Source organism: Phasianus colchicus, chromosome 28 (assembly GCF_987193195.1).
Source record: "Phasianus colchicus chromosome 28, bPhaCol1.hap1.1, whole genome shotgun sequence".
Lineage (NCBI taxonomy): Eukaryota > Metazoa > Chordata > Aves > Galliformes > Phasianidae > Phasianus > Phasianus colchicus.
The window spans coordinates 4,132,307-4,150,442 of record NC_143463.1 but is presented as its reverse complement, the minus strand read 5'-3'; the positions used below and the strand labels follow the sequence as shown (position 1 = coordinate 4,150,442).

The 18,136-nt window shown below is 53.0% G+C and overlaps 3 protein-coding genes across 6 annotated transcripts; 2 read left to right on the top strand and 1 right to left on the bottom strand.

Moving 5' to 3' along the window:
• Nucleotides 1-319: 319 nt before the first annotated feature.
• TMEM221 (transmembrane protein 221) lies at nucleotides 320-5,605 on the top strand. The gene is made up of 3 exons (XM_031604153.2): nucleotides 320-762; nucleotides 3,210-3,295; nucleotides 3,567-5,605. The coding sequence occupies exons 1-3, from the start codon at nucleotides 464-466 to the stop codon at nucleotides 4,082-4,084; spliced, it is 903 nt and encodes a 300-aa protein (XP_031460013.1). The 5' UTR covers nucleotides 320-463; the 3' UTR covers nucleotides 4,085-5,605.
• On the bottom strand, nucleotides 5,588-12,970 carry BORCS8 (BLOC-1 related complex subunit 8). Of its 2 annotated transcripts, none has more exons than XM_031604142.2 (5): nucleotides 12,880-12,970; nucleotides 11,557-11,669; nucleotides 7,172-7,236; nucleotides 6,742-6,849; nucleotides 5,588-5,768 (listed from the first exon to the last, which is right to left on the bottom strand). In XM_031604142.2, exons 1-5 carry the CDS (start codon nucleotides 12,914-12,916, stop codon nucleotides 5,726-5,728), a joined length of 366 nt encoding a protein of 121 aa, XP_031460002.1. In that variant the 5' UTR covers nucleotides 12,917-12,970; the 3' UTR covers nucleotides 5,588-5,725. The 2 variants fall into 2 exon arrangements, with proteins under 2 accessions (XP_031460002.1, XP_089982041.1); XM_090125915.1 differs by lacking the exon at nucleotides 12,880-12,970 and adding an exon at nucleotides 12,623-12,846.
• RFXANK (regulatory factor X associated ankyrin containing protein) lies at nucleotides 12,963-18,101 on the top strand. Of its 3 annotated transcripts, none has more exons than XM_090125912.1 (10): nucleotides 12,963-13,181; nucleotides 13,506-13,705; nucleotides 14,002-14,079; nucleotides 14,790-14,870; nucleotides 15,128-15,193; nucleotides 15,367-15,467; nucleotides 16,436-16,561; nucleotides 17,030-17,096; nucleotides 17,304-17,384; nucleotides 17,744-18,101. In XM_090125912.1, exons 2-10 carry the CDS (start codon nucleotides 13,513-13,515, stop codon nucleotides 17,800-17,802), a joined length of 852 nt encoding a protein of 283 aa, XP_089982038.1. In that variant the 5' UTR covers nucleotides 12,963-13,181; nucleotides 13,506-13,512; the 3' UTR covers nucleotides 17,803-18,101. The 3 variants fall into 3 exon arrangements, with proteins under 3 accessions (XP_089982038.1, XP_031459993.2, XP_089982039.1); XM_031604133.2 differs by having other exon boundaries at nucleotides 12,964-13,124; XM_090125913.1 differs by lacking the exon at nucleotides 15,128-15,193 and having other exon boundaries at nucleotides 12,964-13,124.
• Nucleotides 18,102-18,136: the final 35 nt, after the last annotated feature.

Below are 18,136 nucleotides of genomic sequence, written 5' to 3'. Positions count from 1 at the left end.
CCGGTGCCGACGTCCCCTTCCTCGACGCGGAGCAGCGCGGCGGCTCCCGGCCGGGAGGGATTTCCAGGAGCTGCATGGGAACGGGGCGAGCGGGGACCGAGGGAAAGGCGGGGGATACCTGTGGGGTACCGGTGGGGTACGGCCAGCCCCCGCCTGTCCATCTGTCCCCGCGTCCGTCCCCGGTGCCCCCGCCCCGTTCCTGCCCCTTTCCTCCACCCTCCCGTCCCAGGGGAGGAGGCGGGCGGAGCCGCTCCGCGTTGCCCGGGGCGGGGGGGTCCGACCCTGGTGGGGAGGTCCGGGGGCAGGACGGGCGGGGGAGGGCAGGACCGCCCCGTCTGGGCAGCGCTGCGCGGAGGAAAGCGGCGCTCCCGGGGTTCAGCGCTCGATCCCGGGTCGAACCGGAGGTGCGCGCGGCTTCTCCGGCTCTGCCCAGTGTCCCCCGGTTCTCGGTGCCGACCCCGCCATGCCCTCCTACCCGCAGCGGACCCTGACGGTGCTCCTGCTCTTCGGCACGCTGTCCGCCGCCATGGCCCTGCTCGCTTCCAGCCTCATCTTCCAGCTGCCGGCGGGTCGGACCGCTCTCGGAAGCGGTCCCGGTGCCGTTCGAGGAGCGCTGCCGGAATCCGCGGCCGCCGTTTTGCTGCCGGTGTCGGCCGTGCTGGCCGCGCTCTGCCTCGTGCTCAACGTGAGCTGCCTCCTCCTCTGCCTCCTCCACGGCTACTTCAGCACAGAGCTGTGCCGGGGGCAGCCCGGGCCCGAGCGGTGAGAGCGGGGGGCACCGCGGTGGGGCGGGGGGAGCAGCGGAGACTGGAAGGTGTGGGGGGTACCGGGATGCTCAGGACCCCCAGGGGTGCAGAGGGAGCTCGGAGGGGTCTCGCCATCCCCTTTTCCCCCCGCGATGTTGGCCCCTCCCTGGGGAGGGTGAGCAGAGGGGACTGCAAGGGTTGGACCACTCTGGGTTTGGGTGAAAGCTGAGCAGTGATACCCCAAATTCCTCCCTGCTGTGCCCTCCATGAAGTGGGGTTACTTCTGGCTGATCAACCCCGGGGCTGTAAATTTGCCTCCTTCACTGTAGCTGCATGTAGTGATTGCATTGATGAGCTCACAGCTGCTGCACCGAGGTACCCTATGGAGTTACCCAAGAGCATCTCTGGGTGATCCCAGCCCTTGTCTGCACCCAGAGCCACCCATGTTTGTCCCTTGGCACAGTGGTGACCGCCAGGTGACCACAGATCCAGGTTTGGTGACCAGCAGACGTGTGCTGACTTAATCATTACCAGCACGTTTACACTTGCAGAACTGTTTCCAATGCAATTAGTTCCAATCTGCTTCCTCCACCGTGACCTGGCTTTGGTCAGTGGCTCTGCTCCTGGGTAAACCAAAAATAAAAGCAATGTGCAAATGATGGCAGTTAAATGCAGCTCATTGGAAGTTGATCCCTTCATGTGGCTCAACGGTGGTCCCTGCGGGGCCTTTTTGGGACCACTGTGAGCAAGTCACAACTCAGCTAGAGGAAACAATGCAGGTTCAACAGGATCTGGCAAAACTTTGGGTGTCTCACACTGCATGCAGCAGCTCCAGCAAGTCTCACTTGGTGGCTTCCAAGCGATGCTGCAGCTCCATGTGCTCATTAGTGAAGATTGCCAGAGTAAACCTTGCTTACAGTGGAAAATCCACCCATTGGCTGTGAAATTGTTTGAGATTTTGTATTCGTTTGAGCTGGAAAATGCTCATTTTCCAGGTTGTGCCATTCTTCTCTGGAAGCCTCGGGTGTGAGGCAGGATGAGCACTGAACTGCAGTGATGGAGGTCACACGTAGACACAGTGTGAGGGCAGCAACCCACGGCTGGGTTGGAGCAGCCCTCCCAAAGCTATTCCCAAACAATTTGACTTTATATGATCCTTCCGTGCTCTCCTCCTGTGTCTCCATGCAGTGAGAGGCTGTTTTTGGCTTTGCTGCTGGCAGTGCGAGGCTTTGGCAGGAGGGAGCTTGCAAGGAGCAGGTCGGGAGTCTCAGCTCCGCATCCCCCTGCCTGGGATGGGTCAGGCAGTGCCTCGTTTTCCCAGCTGTGAGCTGAGGGTTACACGTGCGTTTGGGAGGAAGAGAGGCAGCCTGGGGCAGGAGGTGCTGGGATGCAGCCCCTCTCCCTGTGATGCCGTTTGCTGCCATCTCTCCGTGGCCCCACCGGGCGCTGGTTTCATTAGGGGACCAGCTCACGTCCCAGGGACCTTTCCCACGTTGGGGCTGTCACACTGAATTACCGCTCCGCTTCTCAGCGCTGCGCTCAATAGTCCGAGCCAGCTCCAAACAAAGTCCTTCTCCTCCCCGCTAATCCCTCCCGACTCAGGTAATTAAGAAAACAAAGCGGCTGCTCTTCCTCGCCGGGCTGCGGGTTCAGGCTCTATTAACGGCTCCTGGCTGCAGCAGGCTCAGGAGGAGGGCATCGTGCTGGGGCACTCGGGGGGGGGGGGAAATGGGGACAGGGCACAGAGTCCCTTGGCTGCTGCATTTGTCCCATGGGGTGGAGGGAGCCGGCTGCCGCGGAAGGGCAACGTGAGGGCTGGTCCTGCCAGGACAGTTGTGTCATGCTGAGCTGCAGGTCCTGTGTCCTTCCAATGGGCCCCAGGACTTCTGGAGGTGCTGCAGAATCCACGATGCCCTGTGTAGCACTGGAAAGGAGGGCCCTGCTGGAAAGGAGCCGTTCTTCTCATGTGGTTTAGGCACGATTCAAATAGCAGCCCCCCCCCGGACAAATGGCTTGCAATCTGAGCTGAGCAAAGAAATCCACTCCTGAGGCTGCAAAGACAACCTGGCCTTGCTTAATTCAGTGCACCAGCACTTTGCTTTTCACTCTTTCTTTAAGGGGGAGATGGGCATGATGCCTCACTTTTGTTTCTTGCTTGCTCTACAAGGTTTGCTGAACAGAAAAATCACCTGCAGAGAGCTCTGAGCCATCTGAATCTCTCCTGTCTGCCTTACATGCATTCCAAAGCACGGCCAGAATCAGGCATCTCAAAATCCTGTTCCAGAGTGGGAACAGCACGTGCAGAGCTGTGCAGCACAAGGGAAAGCCCAATTCTGCAGAGCTCCTTGGGTGTGGGACTCGGCCCTGAACTTCTCCGTGCAAAAGCAGCATTTCAGTTCCTCTGCAGGGGCCAGGAGACAACGCAGCCCCATCTCAGCAAAGTATTTCTGTCCCGTTTTGCAGGGCAGACTGGTTCCTCCTGGACAGCCGGACAGTTCGCCATGCAGCCATCGGCTTGTTCTGCTGCGGGGTCTCAGTCTATCTGACAGGTAAGTGCTCACTGCCCAGGAACACAGCCTGCTGTGGGGGGAAGGCAGGGACTGTGCCCAGCCCAGGCTTCTCTCTGGTTGCTGATTGCTTGTGAGCTGCTGCATTTCCACCAAAGCATCAGGTTTGCTTTGCAAATAGCATCAGTCATAGTGTGAACTTTCTTCTCTTGGTGAGCAGCCCCCATGGGGCACTTCTGGTTTGAACTTTGCAAGTCAGATGGATCGCTTGAATCCATCTGGTTCTTCACGGTGTGCTGCACTCCCCTTCCAGCTCTTGCCATCTACATGCTGCTGCTGTTTGAACTCGAGGCTGGCATTGCCAGCGCCTGCATCCTCTCCTCTGGCATCATCGTGCTGTTGGTGACGGTGACACACGCCCTGGTCCGCGCCTCCCAGCTGTCACGGCGCAGCCGCTCCGAAATCTCTCACACTCTTTATGAAAACGACTCTGCCCAGCACAGCGAAACTCCTGGCAGCAACCTGAACAACAAGAGCATCCCTGTGCCCCGGCCCCGGCCTGAGATCCACCGGGAGTTCTCCTTCCCTCCATTCCTGGAGCGCAAATCCCAGCTGGGTTCTCCGGCCAGCAGCAATCTCACCTCCTCGGGCAGCCCTGGGGCACATTCTGAGAAGGAGAGCTACCACCTGCCCCGCACACACAGGACGCTGTCAGCAGAGTCAGCCTTGCTGCAGGCACAGGGCAAGCCCTGGAATGGTGTCACCCAGGAGATGAGGAACGTGCTGGCACGCAAACCTGGAGCCTCAGGCAAGGACTCGACCCTGGTGTGAGTGGAACGTCCATCTCATCACAGCAGAACTGCAGGCACCACAGCCAAGATCTGCATCTCTGTTTAGAGCTTAATATAGGTCATGTCACAGCCCAAGAGTCAACGATCCCTCGTGAGATCAAGATGGCTGATTTTCCACCCTCTGCCCTCCTGCTCGGAGGATGCTGCATGGGCCTGTGCAGCCACAGCCACAGGTTTTCTTTGCTGAGAAGGCTGGGCTCCCAGCCCCTCCCGCAGTGCTGCTGGCACTTGTCTCCCTGCAAACAAGGAGAGCAGTGGCAGGGCAAAGGCTCGTGCAGGACTGTCCCATCTCTGCAGGGCACTGAGCAGCAGTGAAAGAAGTGGCACATGTGTGAGGGGTGAGAGGACTTTGTCCAGGAGCAGACCTACCCTCCTTCCCCAGCAATCCCAGCTAGTTTCTCTGGCTGGCCATGCCCCTCTCCCCTTCCATTGCCTTCCTACATCCTCCTCTATTCCCTCAGTCACCAACACCTCAACCCTCTGGGCAGGACATGGGAGCTGCCCATCCTGTGCTCTGTAGGAAACCTTGCTGGGGATTACCTGGATGTCACCTTAAGAACGGTGCCAATTGTCAGTGCTGAGACCTGTGGTGCAGGAAGGGTTGTGCTGGCAGTTCTCTGCTGTCTGCAGGACAGAATGCACGAGTCTGCTTCTGTTAAAAATGAGTGGCTTTAGCTCACAGTTACTAAAGCTACATGCTTGGATCTTCCCCACATCCTCATCGTCCAGCAATCTGTAAAGCATTTCACGGAGTGAAGGAAGGCCACTGATCCAGATTCCCCCTCACTTTCCATGTTATGATCCTCAGAGACACCTGTTACTCTGAGCACAATACACAGTACTTTTTTGGAAGTCTAGCACTGCTTTGATCCCTGTATCCTTGGTAAATTCTTCAGCAGAACAGAACTGTTGGTTCCAAGAGAGATTAACACTGCATGACACAGAATGAAGAAAGTCCTTTTTTTTTTTTTTTCCCAAAGAACAGGACAGTTTCTTTCTCACTTGAAAGGCTTCAACTCTGCATTCTTTGTTTTGCTCCATGCCCTTTGAAATACACAGAGCCAAGACCCCCCAGCCCGAGCGAGCAAGAGGGGAAGGTCTGAGACAGAACAAACTTGTTTTTCCTTTTTATTATTGTTCTCACTAAGACCAAACTCAGCAACTCTTTGGCACACACACGAAAAGCTCTCCTTGCAGAACGTCCCCTGAACAAGGCTGAAGTGTGCCTCCATTCAGTCTGGACACAGCCATCTACAAAATACTGAAAGCAAGACCTAGTTTTTCTGAGATATTTCTGTGGCCAAAGTTTAGAGGGGAAAAATGCCTCCTAGCAGTCCACCATCAAAGAGAACTGGAAAGGACAAATGCAGAACCACCCCATTTGCATTCCCACTGTGGAAAGGGATACGACTGCTCCCCAAAGCATCCCCCAAAGGCAGTTCTGACCCCAGTGGCAGGGTTTTACTGCTCAGGTGCAGCACCTTGTTACAGGGAACAGACAGGCAGGCACAGACTTCTGTGCAGCTTCACAGACTGAACAAGTTTCTTATTCCTCCATATGGTTGGAAAACATGGAGCTGGGCTGGAGAAGAAGGCAGAGGACAGCCAGTCTTGTTTGAAATCAGGAACTACCTGGAGGATTCTTGGCTTGTGGGGCAACAGTGCTGTAAAAAGAAACAGACAGTCACATCCAGCAGCAGGACATCAGCAGCCACAAGAACATGAAGAACCAGGGGGTCCCTCCTGTAAAACTTCACTGCTTGCAACAGGAGAGCTGCTGAGACAAGAGCACCTTTCAGTGTTCCATGCAAACTATGTAGCAGCACACACCAGCCATCGTGGGTGTTAAGACAACAGTCTTTAAAGCCACACCACCACAAAAACAAACAACAAAATGCACTGTAAGTGCTGGACAGCATGACCTTACTGCACGGGCAACTGGGAAAATACAGAACCCGTACAAGAGGTGTGTAAAGCAGAGTCATTCTGCAGAGACAGAGGCACTTTGTTTGCTGTGGTGGTTTTATCAGGGATGGACATTTAAAACTGTTTGTGGTGAGCATGGGTGTCTGGGAGTTTTCTCACTCCTAACCAGTCAGACTCCAATACCAACACAGTTCTCAGGAGACAAATAAACTGGACTCAGATGATCTGCTGGAAGATGTTTTAGTAGCTGTAATTCAACTGCAAAATACAAGAACACAACCTTTGTGCTGTATCTGCCAGCACCACTAATCTCTATGGGACTTCCCTCAGGGAAAGAGCCACATGCATGACAGAGAACAGCACCAAGGGCAGCCTCTGACCTACTCCATCTCAGTAGCATCATCACACTCCAAGTGCCTTTAACATAAAGCTTTAGTGTATTACAGAACCAAACATCCCTATTTAAATAAGGAAATAAATTATTTTCCACTTATCTCTTTCTGTAAATAAGATTATTTGCTTCTCCTGGTAAACAAAGCCAGAAGATGACTGGAAGGCAAGCAGCACGCTGTTTTAAATAATAGTCTGGCATGACATTACTGAAATAACTGCTGGGCATATTTGTTCTGGGCTGCATTACATCACCAAGACCTCTGTCAGCCAAAAGGGTCACTGATAAATAAGCAGGGCAGTGTCACAGTGCCTTGCTACCTGCGGCCCTGAGCGGCGTTCAGCTGATCCTTCATGGCAATGGCATGCTTGAGGAGACTGTCAATGCTCTTGAAGTACACGCTGCTGTCGGTCATGCTCTTGATGGCACTGAAAGAGAGAGGAGGACTGGTTAGCATATCCTCAGACTAACAGTGCTTCACATCTTTGGATACTTGCTGGTTAGTGAGTGGATTTACTGCAAGAGACGGGCAGGACTGCGCTGCAGTCTCAGGTGGGGAAGAGCTGGTGTGCTCAGCAAAGTGAAGCCCTCAAGGTTCTGGGAGCTCTGCCCTGCACCCTCACACTCCCACCTGACTGCTTTCTCCCTGGCTCACACCAGGAAGCCATCAGTGAAGCACAGGGGACCTCTGCTTTGCTTCTACTACAAAGCCTGTGAATGCAGCCCTGTGACTGGGTGAGTCTGCAGTACCTGCAGGCATACTCCACGGTGTAGATGGCTCCTTGGCTCTGCTCCTCCCAGCTCTGCATGTCGGACTGAAAGAAACAAGAGGGCAGTGTTGGGTGTGCACTCAGTGATGCAGCTCACAGCGATGCACTCTGCCAGCTCTGCACAAATGAGGGTTCTGGCTGCTTTTCACTAGGAGCTGTATTTGGATTCTGCCTACTGTTTGACAGCCTGTGATGCTTGGCTCTGGGTGCCAAGCACTTGAATTGGAAAGAAACATTTATCTGGAAGGGCTACTGGTTGGAGCCAACACTTGGGATGCACTGGCAAAATTCTCCTTGTTTTCAGATGTACCCATGAGCCAGCTGGGAGCTGCAATGAGGCAGGCTGCAAGCAGCCAGCAACTGCCACAGAGTGCCAGAATGCCCAGATCCCCTGGTGTGCCTGGCCCAACACACCTCTTGCTGAGTCCAGTCCTCAGCTCCTTATGCAAAACCAGGTAAAACAGCTCACTTCACAGGACTGAAAGCTCTCATTTCATTCTGCTTGCTATATGTAACCATTATCACAGCCACAAGCCTCCTCTAGCCTGCTCTGAAACTCTGCCTGATCCCAAGGAGCAGTCAGCACTGTGCCCTTCCTTTCATGAGCTCAGAAGGAGCCCTGTAAACTTCACACAAGCTCAACTACATGCAGGCAGTTCTGGCACAGGATGCAATTGAGTGCTGTAGCTCTCCAAGGAGAGGGAAAACCAAATGCATATACAAATCACAATGAAAGCATAGCTGAATTCAGAGGCGTTGCTGAATAGATAACTATTTCAAAAGTGCTTAAGTAGTTTGGGCACTTTTTAAAATATGTTCTCATGGGAGCTAATTCTCAAGTCTATTCTGTTGGTTCTAGTTACAAGCCAAAGAAAACGCAAGGGCCTCTTTTTGTGACTGAAGGAGGTCGGCTAGGAGCTTGGAGTGCATCCAAAATCACTTCTGCTGTTCAAAGCCTGTCCTACATCGGGACGCTTGACCACATAGCTTTAAACTACAAAAGAAACAAGCCTCTACACGCAACACTGCAGGCAGCTCTCTGCAGGGGAGGGTCCTCCGACCCAACTCACAACCCCACAAGCTGTCCTGCAGAGATCACACTTATCCCAGAGTCCAATCACGTTTTACATGACCATAATCTGTTGCTGAAAACAGGCTTTGCGAGCAGAGGCAGCTGAAAGAGACAGCTATGTCCTGCAGCTCTGCAGCCTGTTCTCTCCAAGAGGTGCCAGATGATCTTTAGCAACCATTTAGAGCCCAGCATCGCACTGGCTCAGTCACCAGAGCAGCTCAGCACTCTCACTGCCCTGGTGAAAGATGTCTCTGTCACATGAAGGGCAGGTGACCCCACCTACCAACCATTTCCTCCAGCAGCAGCACAGCCTCTGGACAATTTCAAGTACTGACTGTCAGCTTGCAAAGCCCAGTGCAGGATGAGGGCACGGTGGTAAACCTGGGAAGCCAGAGATGGTGATTGCAAAGCTCCTTTGAAAAGGTGGAAACAACACAGTCACCTGCCTGTGGCCCTGAGCACAAGCAGATTTTAATAATCTCCCAGTATCAGTGTTGGTGATGTCCATTCTCAGCATTCCCACTACTTCCTGGAAATGCTGTGCCATTAATTAGCAACAAAAGCCTTTCCCTAAAGCTCTTCTTCAACTTTTCTTAATGTCCTTCCTTCAAATTCCCAGGAGGTGCCTTTGGATGCAGTTTAAGAACTAAAGCCAGCTATTAATATACTAAGGATATATTACTGTTGCTTAGCAGTAAATTAATGAGGAGATGTAAGTTCTCAAAAGATCAGGGGAAATCCAGAAAGGCAGCTTTGTGCAGAGCAGGGCTTAGCAGCACAGCTCCGACACGTGGAGGCAGTGAGGGCTCTGCATTGTGCTCCATCTTATCAGCAAGGGGCTAAATCTGCCTGGAGAGTTTGAGATGGTAAGGAAGGTATTAAGATTATTTTTAATCAAATCAAAGAAAGTTGCTTATTGTAAAGACATGGAGGTGACCTTCTTCTTGCATACTTCCCCCCCACCCCCCAGCTCTGTCCCTCCTAATTTTTCCTAGGCTTAATCTCCTCAGGAATTGTAAAAGCTGCATTTCAGGAGAACTCTGCCAACCATGGACAGAGCTGCTGCAAGGCTGAAAGGAAAGCTGAAAACCACCAATAAATCCTGTTTCCTTTATACATTACTTGCACCTTGGGACTAAATTACAAGAGAATGGATCCAGGCAGAACACTCCTTTTTCTTCTTTTCCATTCTGAGGAATTAAACTCACCTTAATTCAGTGCCTTTGCTCTGATTTAGATAAAACCTGACAGTGCTTTCATGGTGTACAGCCCTGCTGACACCTTCCTGTTCCAGTGTCTTGTAACAGAGCCGATGGGCTTCAGCAGAGCAACCCAAAATATCCATCCCACCTAATAAACGTTCCACAGTGCCGATGGCCCCATCAGGGCACTGAGCACATCCCTCTCTCCTGGGGGCTTGGCTGCCTGGTTTGCTGCAGACAGCAACGAAAATGAGAGTGGGATCAAGGATGAGAGAAAGAACCTGACCACAATTCCAGTGTCAGCAGCCTGGCAGCATGGGCAGGATGCCAGATACCTGCAGGGAGGAGAGCACGCTCCCAAACATGGCACTACAGCCTTGGAAGAATGAATGTGGGGGCTGACGAGGCTGGAGGAGACACCACCAGCAGTTACATCTACTGCTGTTTAAGCTGCCAGAAAGAATTTGCTTTCCATTTTTCCCCAGCCCTTACCACATCAATGCATTGTTAAACACAAAGGAAAGAGGAAAGCAGTTGAAAGCTGGAAGTGCCCATATGGTGGGCAAAAAGAAATGGATATAAACAGCAGCATCTTTGAGCCAGTGTTAGGAGGACATTCCTAACATTAGAGAGGAACAGTAAGATTGGAGTGGTGATGGGGCAGACCTAAAGCAGAGGGCAATGCTTTCATTCAACCTTGATCTGACGTGCAGGGAGCACACAAAGTTCCTCCTCCTGTAAGCAGGACACCACTGTCCCAGCTGGGGCCTGCACCCAGGGCAGGACAGACGCTGTGAGGCTGGACATGAAGGCATCAAAGGCATCTGATGGTTGTGATGGCTGCAGTCACATGGGGACACACAGTGTCCTCATATCTGTTGCTGGCATCCACAGGACTGCAAAATCTTTCTTATGAGAAGGAAGTGGAAAATAGAAGCAATTTTGGCTAAAAAAAAAGAATTCTCCAGGACGGCTGTAACCAGCTGAGACTGAGAAGAGAATGCCTAGCAAGAAAAATGAGAGCAGCAAAGGTTTTCAGAGATCTCGTTCAGCACAAACCCCATTGTCTAACAACCAGCACAGTGTCCAGCTTGTCCTCTTGGCTGTTGCTTCCATTTGTGCTTCTGTGCTGCCCTTCACCCTCCTCCCTGTTATAAACCCTTGGTGATGGAAACTGATCTCTTCCCTCTGCATGACTTGTCATACAATTTGTTCAATTTCCTTTTGTTCCAGACACATTCCCTGAAACCGGGGCTATCTTGATTAAATGAAAGCAAGTGACAGCTCAGGAATAATTTTATAAACCTGTCTCCTGCATCCCAGTGATGCAATCGCATCAGCATGTGCTATACATACATATACATCTCTATATACCTACCCTTGCATACAGACACGTATATAAAATGTTAATAAATAATTGAATAATAAAGTGTCACAATCCAGGTTAATTTGGAAACTAGGGCTGTAAAGCAAAGGTGAAAAATGAGGCCTGACAGTGCATTAGCATAGACATGAAGCAGTAATCTATTCATGAGACATCACTCCTAATGAATCATGACTGGCAGAAGAGGGAGAAGGACAACAAGGCTGGCATTAAAGTGTCTCTGCTCCGTGCTCTGGAGGAAAGTAGGAACACAGCTGTGAGATGCGATTCATTATCCTGCCTTTCCTTGTGTTGGCTCTTCTCACTTGTTTCTTCCCACTCCCCCTTCCCTCCTCTCACCCTCCTCCTTATTTTATGTAGGAAATAAAAATCTTGCAGTGTAGTCAGGGGTAATAAGATTTAACGTCTGCCTCCTCCCCCCCCTCCCTACACAAGAGTCGTTTTTCTTTGTCTCCACACACACATCCAGCACTGGGAGCTCAGGGATGTGGTCGGCCATGCAAGTTTTACCCCAGATCTGTGAGTGAATGTGCAAATGCCCCTCACCCCCCCAGCATGGGCCAACCGGGGTCCCTTAGCACCTCCCACACAGTGCCTGTGTGCCCCGATGGCTGATTTCCTTCCCGAGGCAGTGAGATAGGAACAACGTGGCAGCTCAGGAGAACAGCTCTGGTCTGACTGTCTCAGGGTTGGTGAGCTCAACTCACCTTGTGCTGAGCGAGCTCTGGAAGCGATCGCCGGACGTGCTCCTGGAGCCGGTACAGGGCCACGGAGGGCTCATTGGCCAGCACATACATGCTCTCTGTGAATTTGTCTGTAACTGCAGAAAGGGAAACAACAGAGTCACAGGAGGTGGGGAGGCAATGGGAGGAATGTGGGGCTGGAAGGGCTCCCTTGGAAGCCATCTCTCAAGGTGTCTCTGGAAAACGTGGGGTTCAGAGAGCCCACTGCACCTCTCACAGCACAGCAGCCTTCTGACAAAAGGCTCCAAGTTTCAAAATCAACAACGTGCCAGAGAAGAGATCGGAGTAAAACCCCAAACATTCTACCTATTAACCATGTAATGTTAACCAAGACATGATGGCAAAGCACCGTTACACAGGTGGTTCACTTTGCACTCTCCATGTCACTGCATGTGCAGTGAGCTCAGCACCAGGTGAAGGCATCAGCCTGGGACACTGCTGGCCCAGCAGCCCCACACCAGCTGGGGTTGACCTGGGCTTGGGAACTGCTTGTGCCTCTTCTGAGCAACCTGAGCTGCACTAGAGATGGGAGGGAGCAGCAGAGTGCCGATGAACCTCCTGCTTTGGGGTCCTTCTGCCTCTTCCCCTATACATCAGCCCCAAGAGATGTCCTAAAAGCAACCAAAAAGCAGCATTTCATGCTTTTTCTCACAGGATTCACCTTCCCAATGGCCACTTCTGCAGGCTGAGAGCTGTGCAGGAGCTCTGAGCCCTCCTTCCTCCTGGGTTGACAGCTCCCAGCAATTAATAACGACGAGAGGCAGAGCTCAGAGATTGCTTCCCGTTTCATGCGGGGTCTGATTGCAACAAAGCAGGGAGCGCCTTCAGCACAGCCGGGGGGAGCATCCCTGAGCAGCACCGATTCAGGGCTGCGTTCAGGATAAGCGATTCCCCCCCTCTCTGTGGCAGTGCTTTGGTTTCAGTCACAACCGCTCCCAAACTGCGGCTCTTACAATGGCAGACACCGCAGCTCCCGAACGCGTATGCAGACAAACGCAGAACTGCGTGACACGATACGGCCGATACCCACCGCGATATGTCGCGATACGCCTCCCCCAGGCCCATTACGGCGCCCTGTCGCGGCCTGCCCCGTGGCGCATCCCTCCGCCCTCCTCTCTCACGACCCACAGAACTCTATCGCGACATCCGCTGTCACCGCAAGGCCCTGTCGTAGGCGGGCCTACCGCGACAGAGCAACAGAACGCCACCGGAGCCCCTCACAGCCCGGCCGGTGCCGGTCCGGCCCCACCACCCCCGCGTCCCCGATCCGCTCCGATCCGCTCCGACCTTTCTTCACCTTCAGCTGCATCTCGGGCTCCTCCATCCCGCACCGCCACCGCTCCCACTTCCGCTTCCGGTGGCGCCCCGCTCCAGTTCCGCCCCGGCCGGGAACACCGCCCCCAGCACACGCGTTCCGCCCCGCTCCCCCGCCCCTACAACAGGGGTTCCCCCCACACCCCTCTGTTATCGGGGGCTGAGCCCACCCTGCGGCCGGGCCTCGGGGCTGCCTCGGAGTGCGGTGGTCCGATCAGGTAAAGCCCCGCGGTCGCCTCTCCCGTTGCTCCTCGTTCTGCAAGCGTAGGCCTCGGGTGCGTACAGGCCGCGCCTCCCCCCCTTTGCCCCCCCCGGTGCCAGGGCTGGGGGCATCAGCGGGCGCCTCCAAGGGCTGCGACCCACGTCGGCCGCTTATCCCCACCTCCACAGGGCTGCAGGGCCGGGGCCTCCCGTCCCCCGGTTGGAAGGGGGCCCTGCGGGGCTTTTGTCCCCTCCCAGCCCCGTCTCTGGAGACGTGCAGTCCCGTTTCTGCTGGGCCTGGCAGCTTCTCCCCCCCCCCCCCCCCCTTCCCCTCCACCGCCCTCTCGCTGTTCCTTTTTTTTTTTTTAATCTGTTCTCAATGTGCTGCTGTGTGGCAGTTCCCCCATGGAAGGTGAAGAAGAGGCTTCTGTGAATGATGGGGACAACAGGGAGCTCCTGAAAGAAGAGAGTGAGAATGGAGCTGAGGAAGCAGCAGCCACGGAGGAGCCAGCTGGGACCAGGGATACTGGGGACGGTGTTACCTCCCCAGGGCTCCTGCAGATGGACAGGGGCATGCAGTGCTCCAGCTCCGTGGAAGGTGGGTGAGGGGGTGTCAGAGCTGAGACAGGGCACACACAGAGCTGCTGGTGCTGGCTGGAGCCTGAAATCCTCATTAAAAACAGGGCTCTTTTTGGCACAGTGCTGTAGTGCCACTGTGAGAGGAGTTTGGCTTCAAAACTTGAACCAACCTTCCACAGAATTTCATACAGGGAAGGAGCCTGGCAAGATTAGCCATCCTGCAACCCCCCAGTGGGGTAGGGGTGCCTGTGTGCCATAGTTGGAGCTTTTCAGCAAGTGGTATCAATGTCCCTAATGGCCACCCTCCCTCTGCAGGTGGAACAAACGCTCTCCTGAAGCCCTCAGCTGCCTCGATGGACAGGCAAAGGACTCCTGAGCTCTCGACCCTTGACAGTGAGTATCACAGAAACTGGTGCTCGCAGATGCTTGGGTGCAGCCCCAGTAAGAGACAGGAGTGGGAGAAATTATGCACTGGCAAAAGAATCTCTCATCCTACAAAGACAGCTGGGGAAAAAAAAAAGTCTTTTACTGCTGCTGGTCCCTTTCATAATGTAGCAAGACTAAGTCCAAATCCAGGCCTTGCTGATGACTCATAGCAGCAGTGAGAGGTCGCTGTAGCTCCATGCAGTGGAACTGGAGATTGCAAACTCTTTCCATATACTTTTCTCATTATACTACAAATTGCTTGTTGAAAATACGTCAGGCTTTCCAAGTGGAGCTCTTCCTCTGTAGGAGATATGAGGATGAACTTGAGTGCATCCCCAGGCTGTCCTCTGCAATATATCATGTGCAATTATGCCATTAATGCAAGATTCCTGTCTCCTGCGGTGCCCCAGATGGACCACGCCCCTCCTTGGGCAGCTGTTCAGGCTGTTTTATCTTCTCTGCTCAGCTGCTGTTCCCCCACACTGGTGAAACCTTGATCTCCAGGCTTTTCACCTGCAAGGCAATAATTCTTTTTTTTTTTTGCAGGGGCAGGAGGGAATAGCTTCAGATAAATCACATAAGGTTTACATGAGCTTTTATGAGGCTTTTGGCCTTAAGTTAGTTTCATTCCTCCCTGTGCAGAGATGTGCCCTGACTCTCTCCTCTCTCTGGAACAGGCTTCCCCCTGAAGCACTCAAACACACTGACAAACAGACAGCGAGGCAATGAGATCTCAGCCCTCCCAGCCACCCTGGACAGTAAGTAGAGCTGGGCAGATTGAGCCGTGCATCAGACTTCAGGTGCATGTGGGGTGTGGAAGGAGCAGTGGAACTGGAACCTCCCTCCATCTGCTGCTGCCATACTGTATGAAGCATCCACCACTGACCAGCAGGAGGGTGTTAATTACCCACTGGGGCTTGGGAAGCTCAGGTGGCACTTCCAGGGACTCCCCTGCAGATGGTGGACGCTGAGCTGGAAACACTGTTCTGAAGGCTGAATTCTCTCTGTCCCCCAGCGTTGTCCATCCACCAGCTAGCTGCCCAAGGTGAGCTCAGCCAGCTGAAGAAGCATCTTCAGAAAGGTATGCATCCTCCTTTGGGTTCACACCTCAGATCATGCAGAGTCCTGCCGGGTCATAGAGCATCTTTTGATAAACCCTTGGCTTAAGTTTTACAGCCTTTACTGGGTTTACTTAGGGGACAGGAAGCAGAGAAGGTTTTAAGCATCCTATTTGTCTCATCTGTTTTTATGCAGGTGAGAACTTGGTAAATAAACCTGATGAGAGAGGCTTCACACCACTGATCTGGGCTGCAGCCTTTGGAGAGATTGAAACAGTCCGTCACCTGCTGGAATGGGTAAGGCCACACTTACATAGCACCTGATTATCAAGAGACTTCTCAGTTCCAAGCCCTGTGGCTGCCAAAATGTCTTGCACTGTCCTGATGTTGCCTTAGCCAGCCTTTTCCATGGCATCAAACAGGACACATTTTCAGGGGTAATGGGCCAAGACAATGCTGGATGCTTCTCATTGGGCTAAATCAGGAGCACAGAGAGCCTTATCTCACAGCTAGCAATAACTGTTTGTAATTAAATATCTGCTTATTGGTAATTTGAGATCAGACTTGTCACTTGGGCCCTGTAATCTGACAGTAAATGTGCTCACGGAGGTATCATTGCAGTTAATGAACTCACTGCTGCATTGTCCTCGAGAGCCAGGCATGCAGCCCAGGGCTGTGTGGAGGTAAACAGGAACCAGATCCTCCTGTGCCTTGAGTCAGGGTGCTGCCCAAAGCTCAGTCCCATATCCACGTGTCTGCAAGTGCTTGTGCCACATAAGCACTGGCCAGATGTTGGTTCTGTTAGCAGCAAAACTGCAGTTCATTACCAGAGAGACAAACAGAACCCAAAATTAATGAGGTGGTACACTGCTAAAGGATATACTGAAATCCATGACTAGCAGAGCTTGGAGCACAGGGTAGGTTTCTAGGTAAATTATTAACAAATAGAGGGTGTGTGTTGTCCGGGTACCTCTCAGACCAGTGTTAATGATGTGAAAAGAGGCCGAGTAACAGGAACTATCAGGCTTAGTTTAATGACATTGGAGAAGGGCTTTTTAATTCCTCAGCTGAGATATTTATTGATTAAAATATGCCTGGTAAGGATTTTGCTAAGGAGAGGTCACTGGAAACATGGGAGCAGTCTCTTCTCCATGAGGCCACTGGGATGTGGCACCACCACCAGCACTGTCAGGCTACCCAACACAGTTCTGCCAAGTGCCCCAGGAGATTTCACACACTGGGACTGACATCTTTGCTGTCCCCAGGGTGCTGACCCACACTTGCTGGCAAAGGAGAGGGAGAGTGCCCTGTCCCTGGCCAGCATGGGTGGCTACACTGACATCGTCATCATGCTGCTGGAGAGGAACGTGGACATCAACATCTACGACTGGGTGAGTGCTGCAGTGGTGGGAACCACACCAGTGCTAACCAAGACCCAGACAGGGCTTGGTGAAGCTCATTTTAAAAAGGAACAGCGAGTTCACATTGTTCTATGCTCTTAGCAGCCATGTGTTTCTCCTTGCTGCTTCCCAGGCTCGCAACGCTCATTTATTTGCTCGTGCAATTGTTTTGAGAAATTAATCTGGATAATAGTTTTAAATTGTTTCCTCAGCTGCTCAAACTGGTGATGTTATGAGCCTCTAGGAAACTGCACTCAGAAATTAAGGCTGCCTTTGAAATTATTTTACAGTATACAGAGAATAAAACCTGTGCAGAGCTGCTCTGCAACAAAACACCCAGTTTGGAGCTGGGAGAGGGCAAAAAGGGCAGGGCCTGACTGCTCCACGAGGAGCAGGAGCTGCATGAGCACAGCCCCATGCAAGGCCAGCAGTGACACAGCTCCTTCCCTTTCCCTGCAGAATGGTGGTACTCCTCTGCTCTACGCCGTGCGTGGCAATCACGTCAAGTGTGTCGAGGCCCTACTAGGTAATGGGGAAGATCTGTGCTTAGACCTTAGCCTTGAAATCACTGCTTGTTGGTAACCACCTTGGGGGAGAGACTGAGCAGCCTGGGGGTGTCACAGGGCATTGCCCAGCCAGGATGGGCACTTTTTTGGGGTCTCTTCACCCTGTGCCAGCTCTGGAGGGGACGCCGTGGGAGCGCTGTGCCCTGATTTCCACTGCCTGCTTGCAGCTCGTGGTGCTGACCTGACGACAGAAGCAGACTCTGGCTACACCCCAATGGATCTGGCTGTGGCTCTGGGACACAAGAAAGGCAAGTGTCCCCTCCATGTCTGGCACAGAGCCTCATCTTCCCTCCCTGAAAAGCCTTCAGGCAATCCCCAGCTCCCAGCCCTGCCTGGGGCTTTTTTTTTTTTGACCTTCCAGCACAGCTTTCTGACTCTGCCACGCAGAGAAACTGAGCCAGAGAAATCAAAATGGGTCCTATTCCCTTATTCCCCCTCCAAACCAGTGCTGTGCTGGCAGCAGGGCTGGGACAGGGGAGATCAGTGTTTCCACCTTCCTGCTGGAAATCAGAAGCCAGATAGAGACTAGGTCCTGCCCACAGAGATACTGCCTTCTAACAGCCCTGGCTTCTCTGGCTTTCATTTCTCTTCTTTCCCCCTTCATTAGTCCAACAGGTTATTGAAAATCACATCCTCAAGCTATTTCAGAACAAGGGGCTGGAGTGACACAGCAGCTCACACTGCACTGCGCTTCTCTGGGCCGACGTAAGGCTCTCCTTAGGGACCAACGTGGTCTGACCCAGTGGTCCCAAAGTGGGCAGCAGGAAGATGCTTCTTGCAAGGAGCACATGGAGGAAGTTGCGAACTGCAGCAGATTTCTGCCACTCCTGGAAGGTGGCACGGCCTCAATGCCTTGCACTAGGGACACTCAGCTGCATTTCTGCTCTGTCCAGGCTCAGCTGCTTTGTGCGTGCATTCAGGTATTGCATTTTTGGAAATAAACTCTAAAGCAGCCATGTGGAGCCCTGTTTGCTGCTTCAACTGCATCCCGCTGGTCTGT

What these genes read in the sequence shown, in the direction of transcription:
- TMEM221 (XM_031604153.2), top strand. Translation starts at nt 464, where the DNA reads ATGCCCTCCTACCCGCAGCGGACCCTGACGGTGCTCCTGCTCTTCGGC. An exon ending in GGGCAGCCCGGGCCCGAGCG is followed by an intron (nt 763 to 3,209) that starts GTGAGAGCGGGG and finishes CCCGTTTTGCAG; the next exon opens with GGCAGACTGGTTCCTCCTGG. An exon ending in GGTCTCAGTCTATCTGACAG is followed by an intron (nt 3,296 to 3,566) that starts GTAAGTGCTCAC and finishes CTCCCCTTCCAG; the next exon opens with CTCTTGCCATCTACATGCTG.
- RFXANK (XM_090125912.1), top strand. Translation starts at nt 13,513, where the DNA reads ATGGAAGGTGAAGAAGAGGCTTCTGTGAATGATGGGGACAACAGGGAG. An exon ending in CCTCCCAGCCACCCTGGACA is followed by an intron (nt 14,871 to 15,127) that starts GTAAGTAGAGCT and finishes TCTGTCCCCCAG; the next exon opens with CGTTGTCCATCCACCAGCTA. An exon ending in GTGTGTCGAGGCCCTACTAG is followed by an intron (nt 17,097 to 17,303) that starts GTAATGGGGAAG and finishes GCCTGCTTGCAG; the next exon opens with CTCGTGGTGCTGACCTGACG.
- BORCS8 (XM_031604142.2), bottom strand. Translation starts at nt 12,916, where the DNA reads ATGGAGGAGCCCGAGATGCAGCTGAAGGTGAAGAAAG. An exon ending in GCAGCTGAAGGTGAAGAAAG is followed by an intron (nt 11,670 to 12,879) that starts GTCGGAGCGGAT and finishes CCCTTTCTGCAG; the next exon opens with TTACAGACAAATTCACAGAG. An exon ending in CAGAGCTCGCTCAGCACAAG is followed by an intron (nt 7,237 to 11,556) that starts GTGAGTTGAGCT and finishes TGTTTCTTTCAG; the next exon opens with TCCGACATGCAGAGCTGGGA.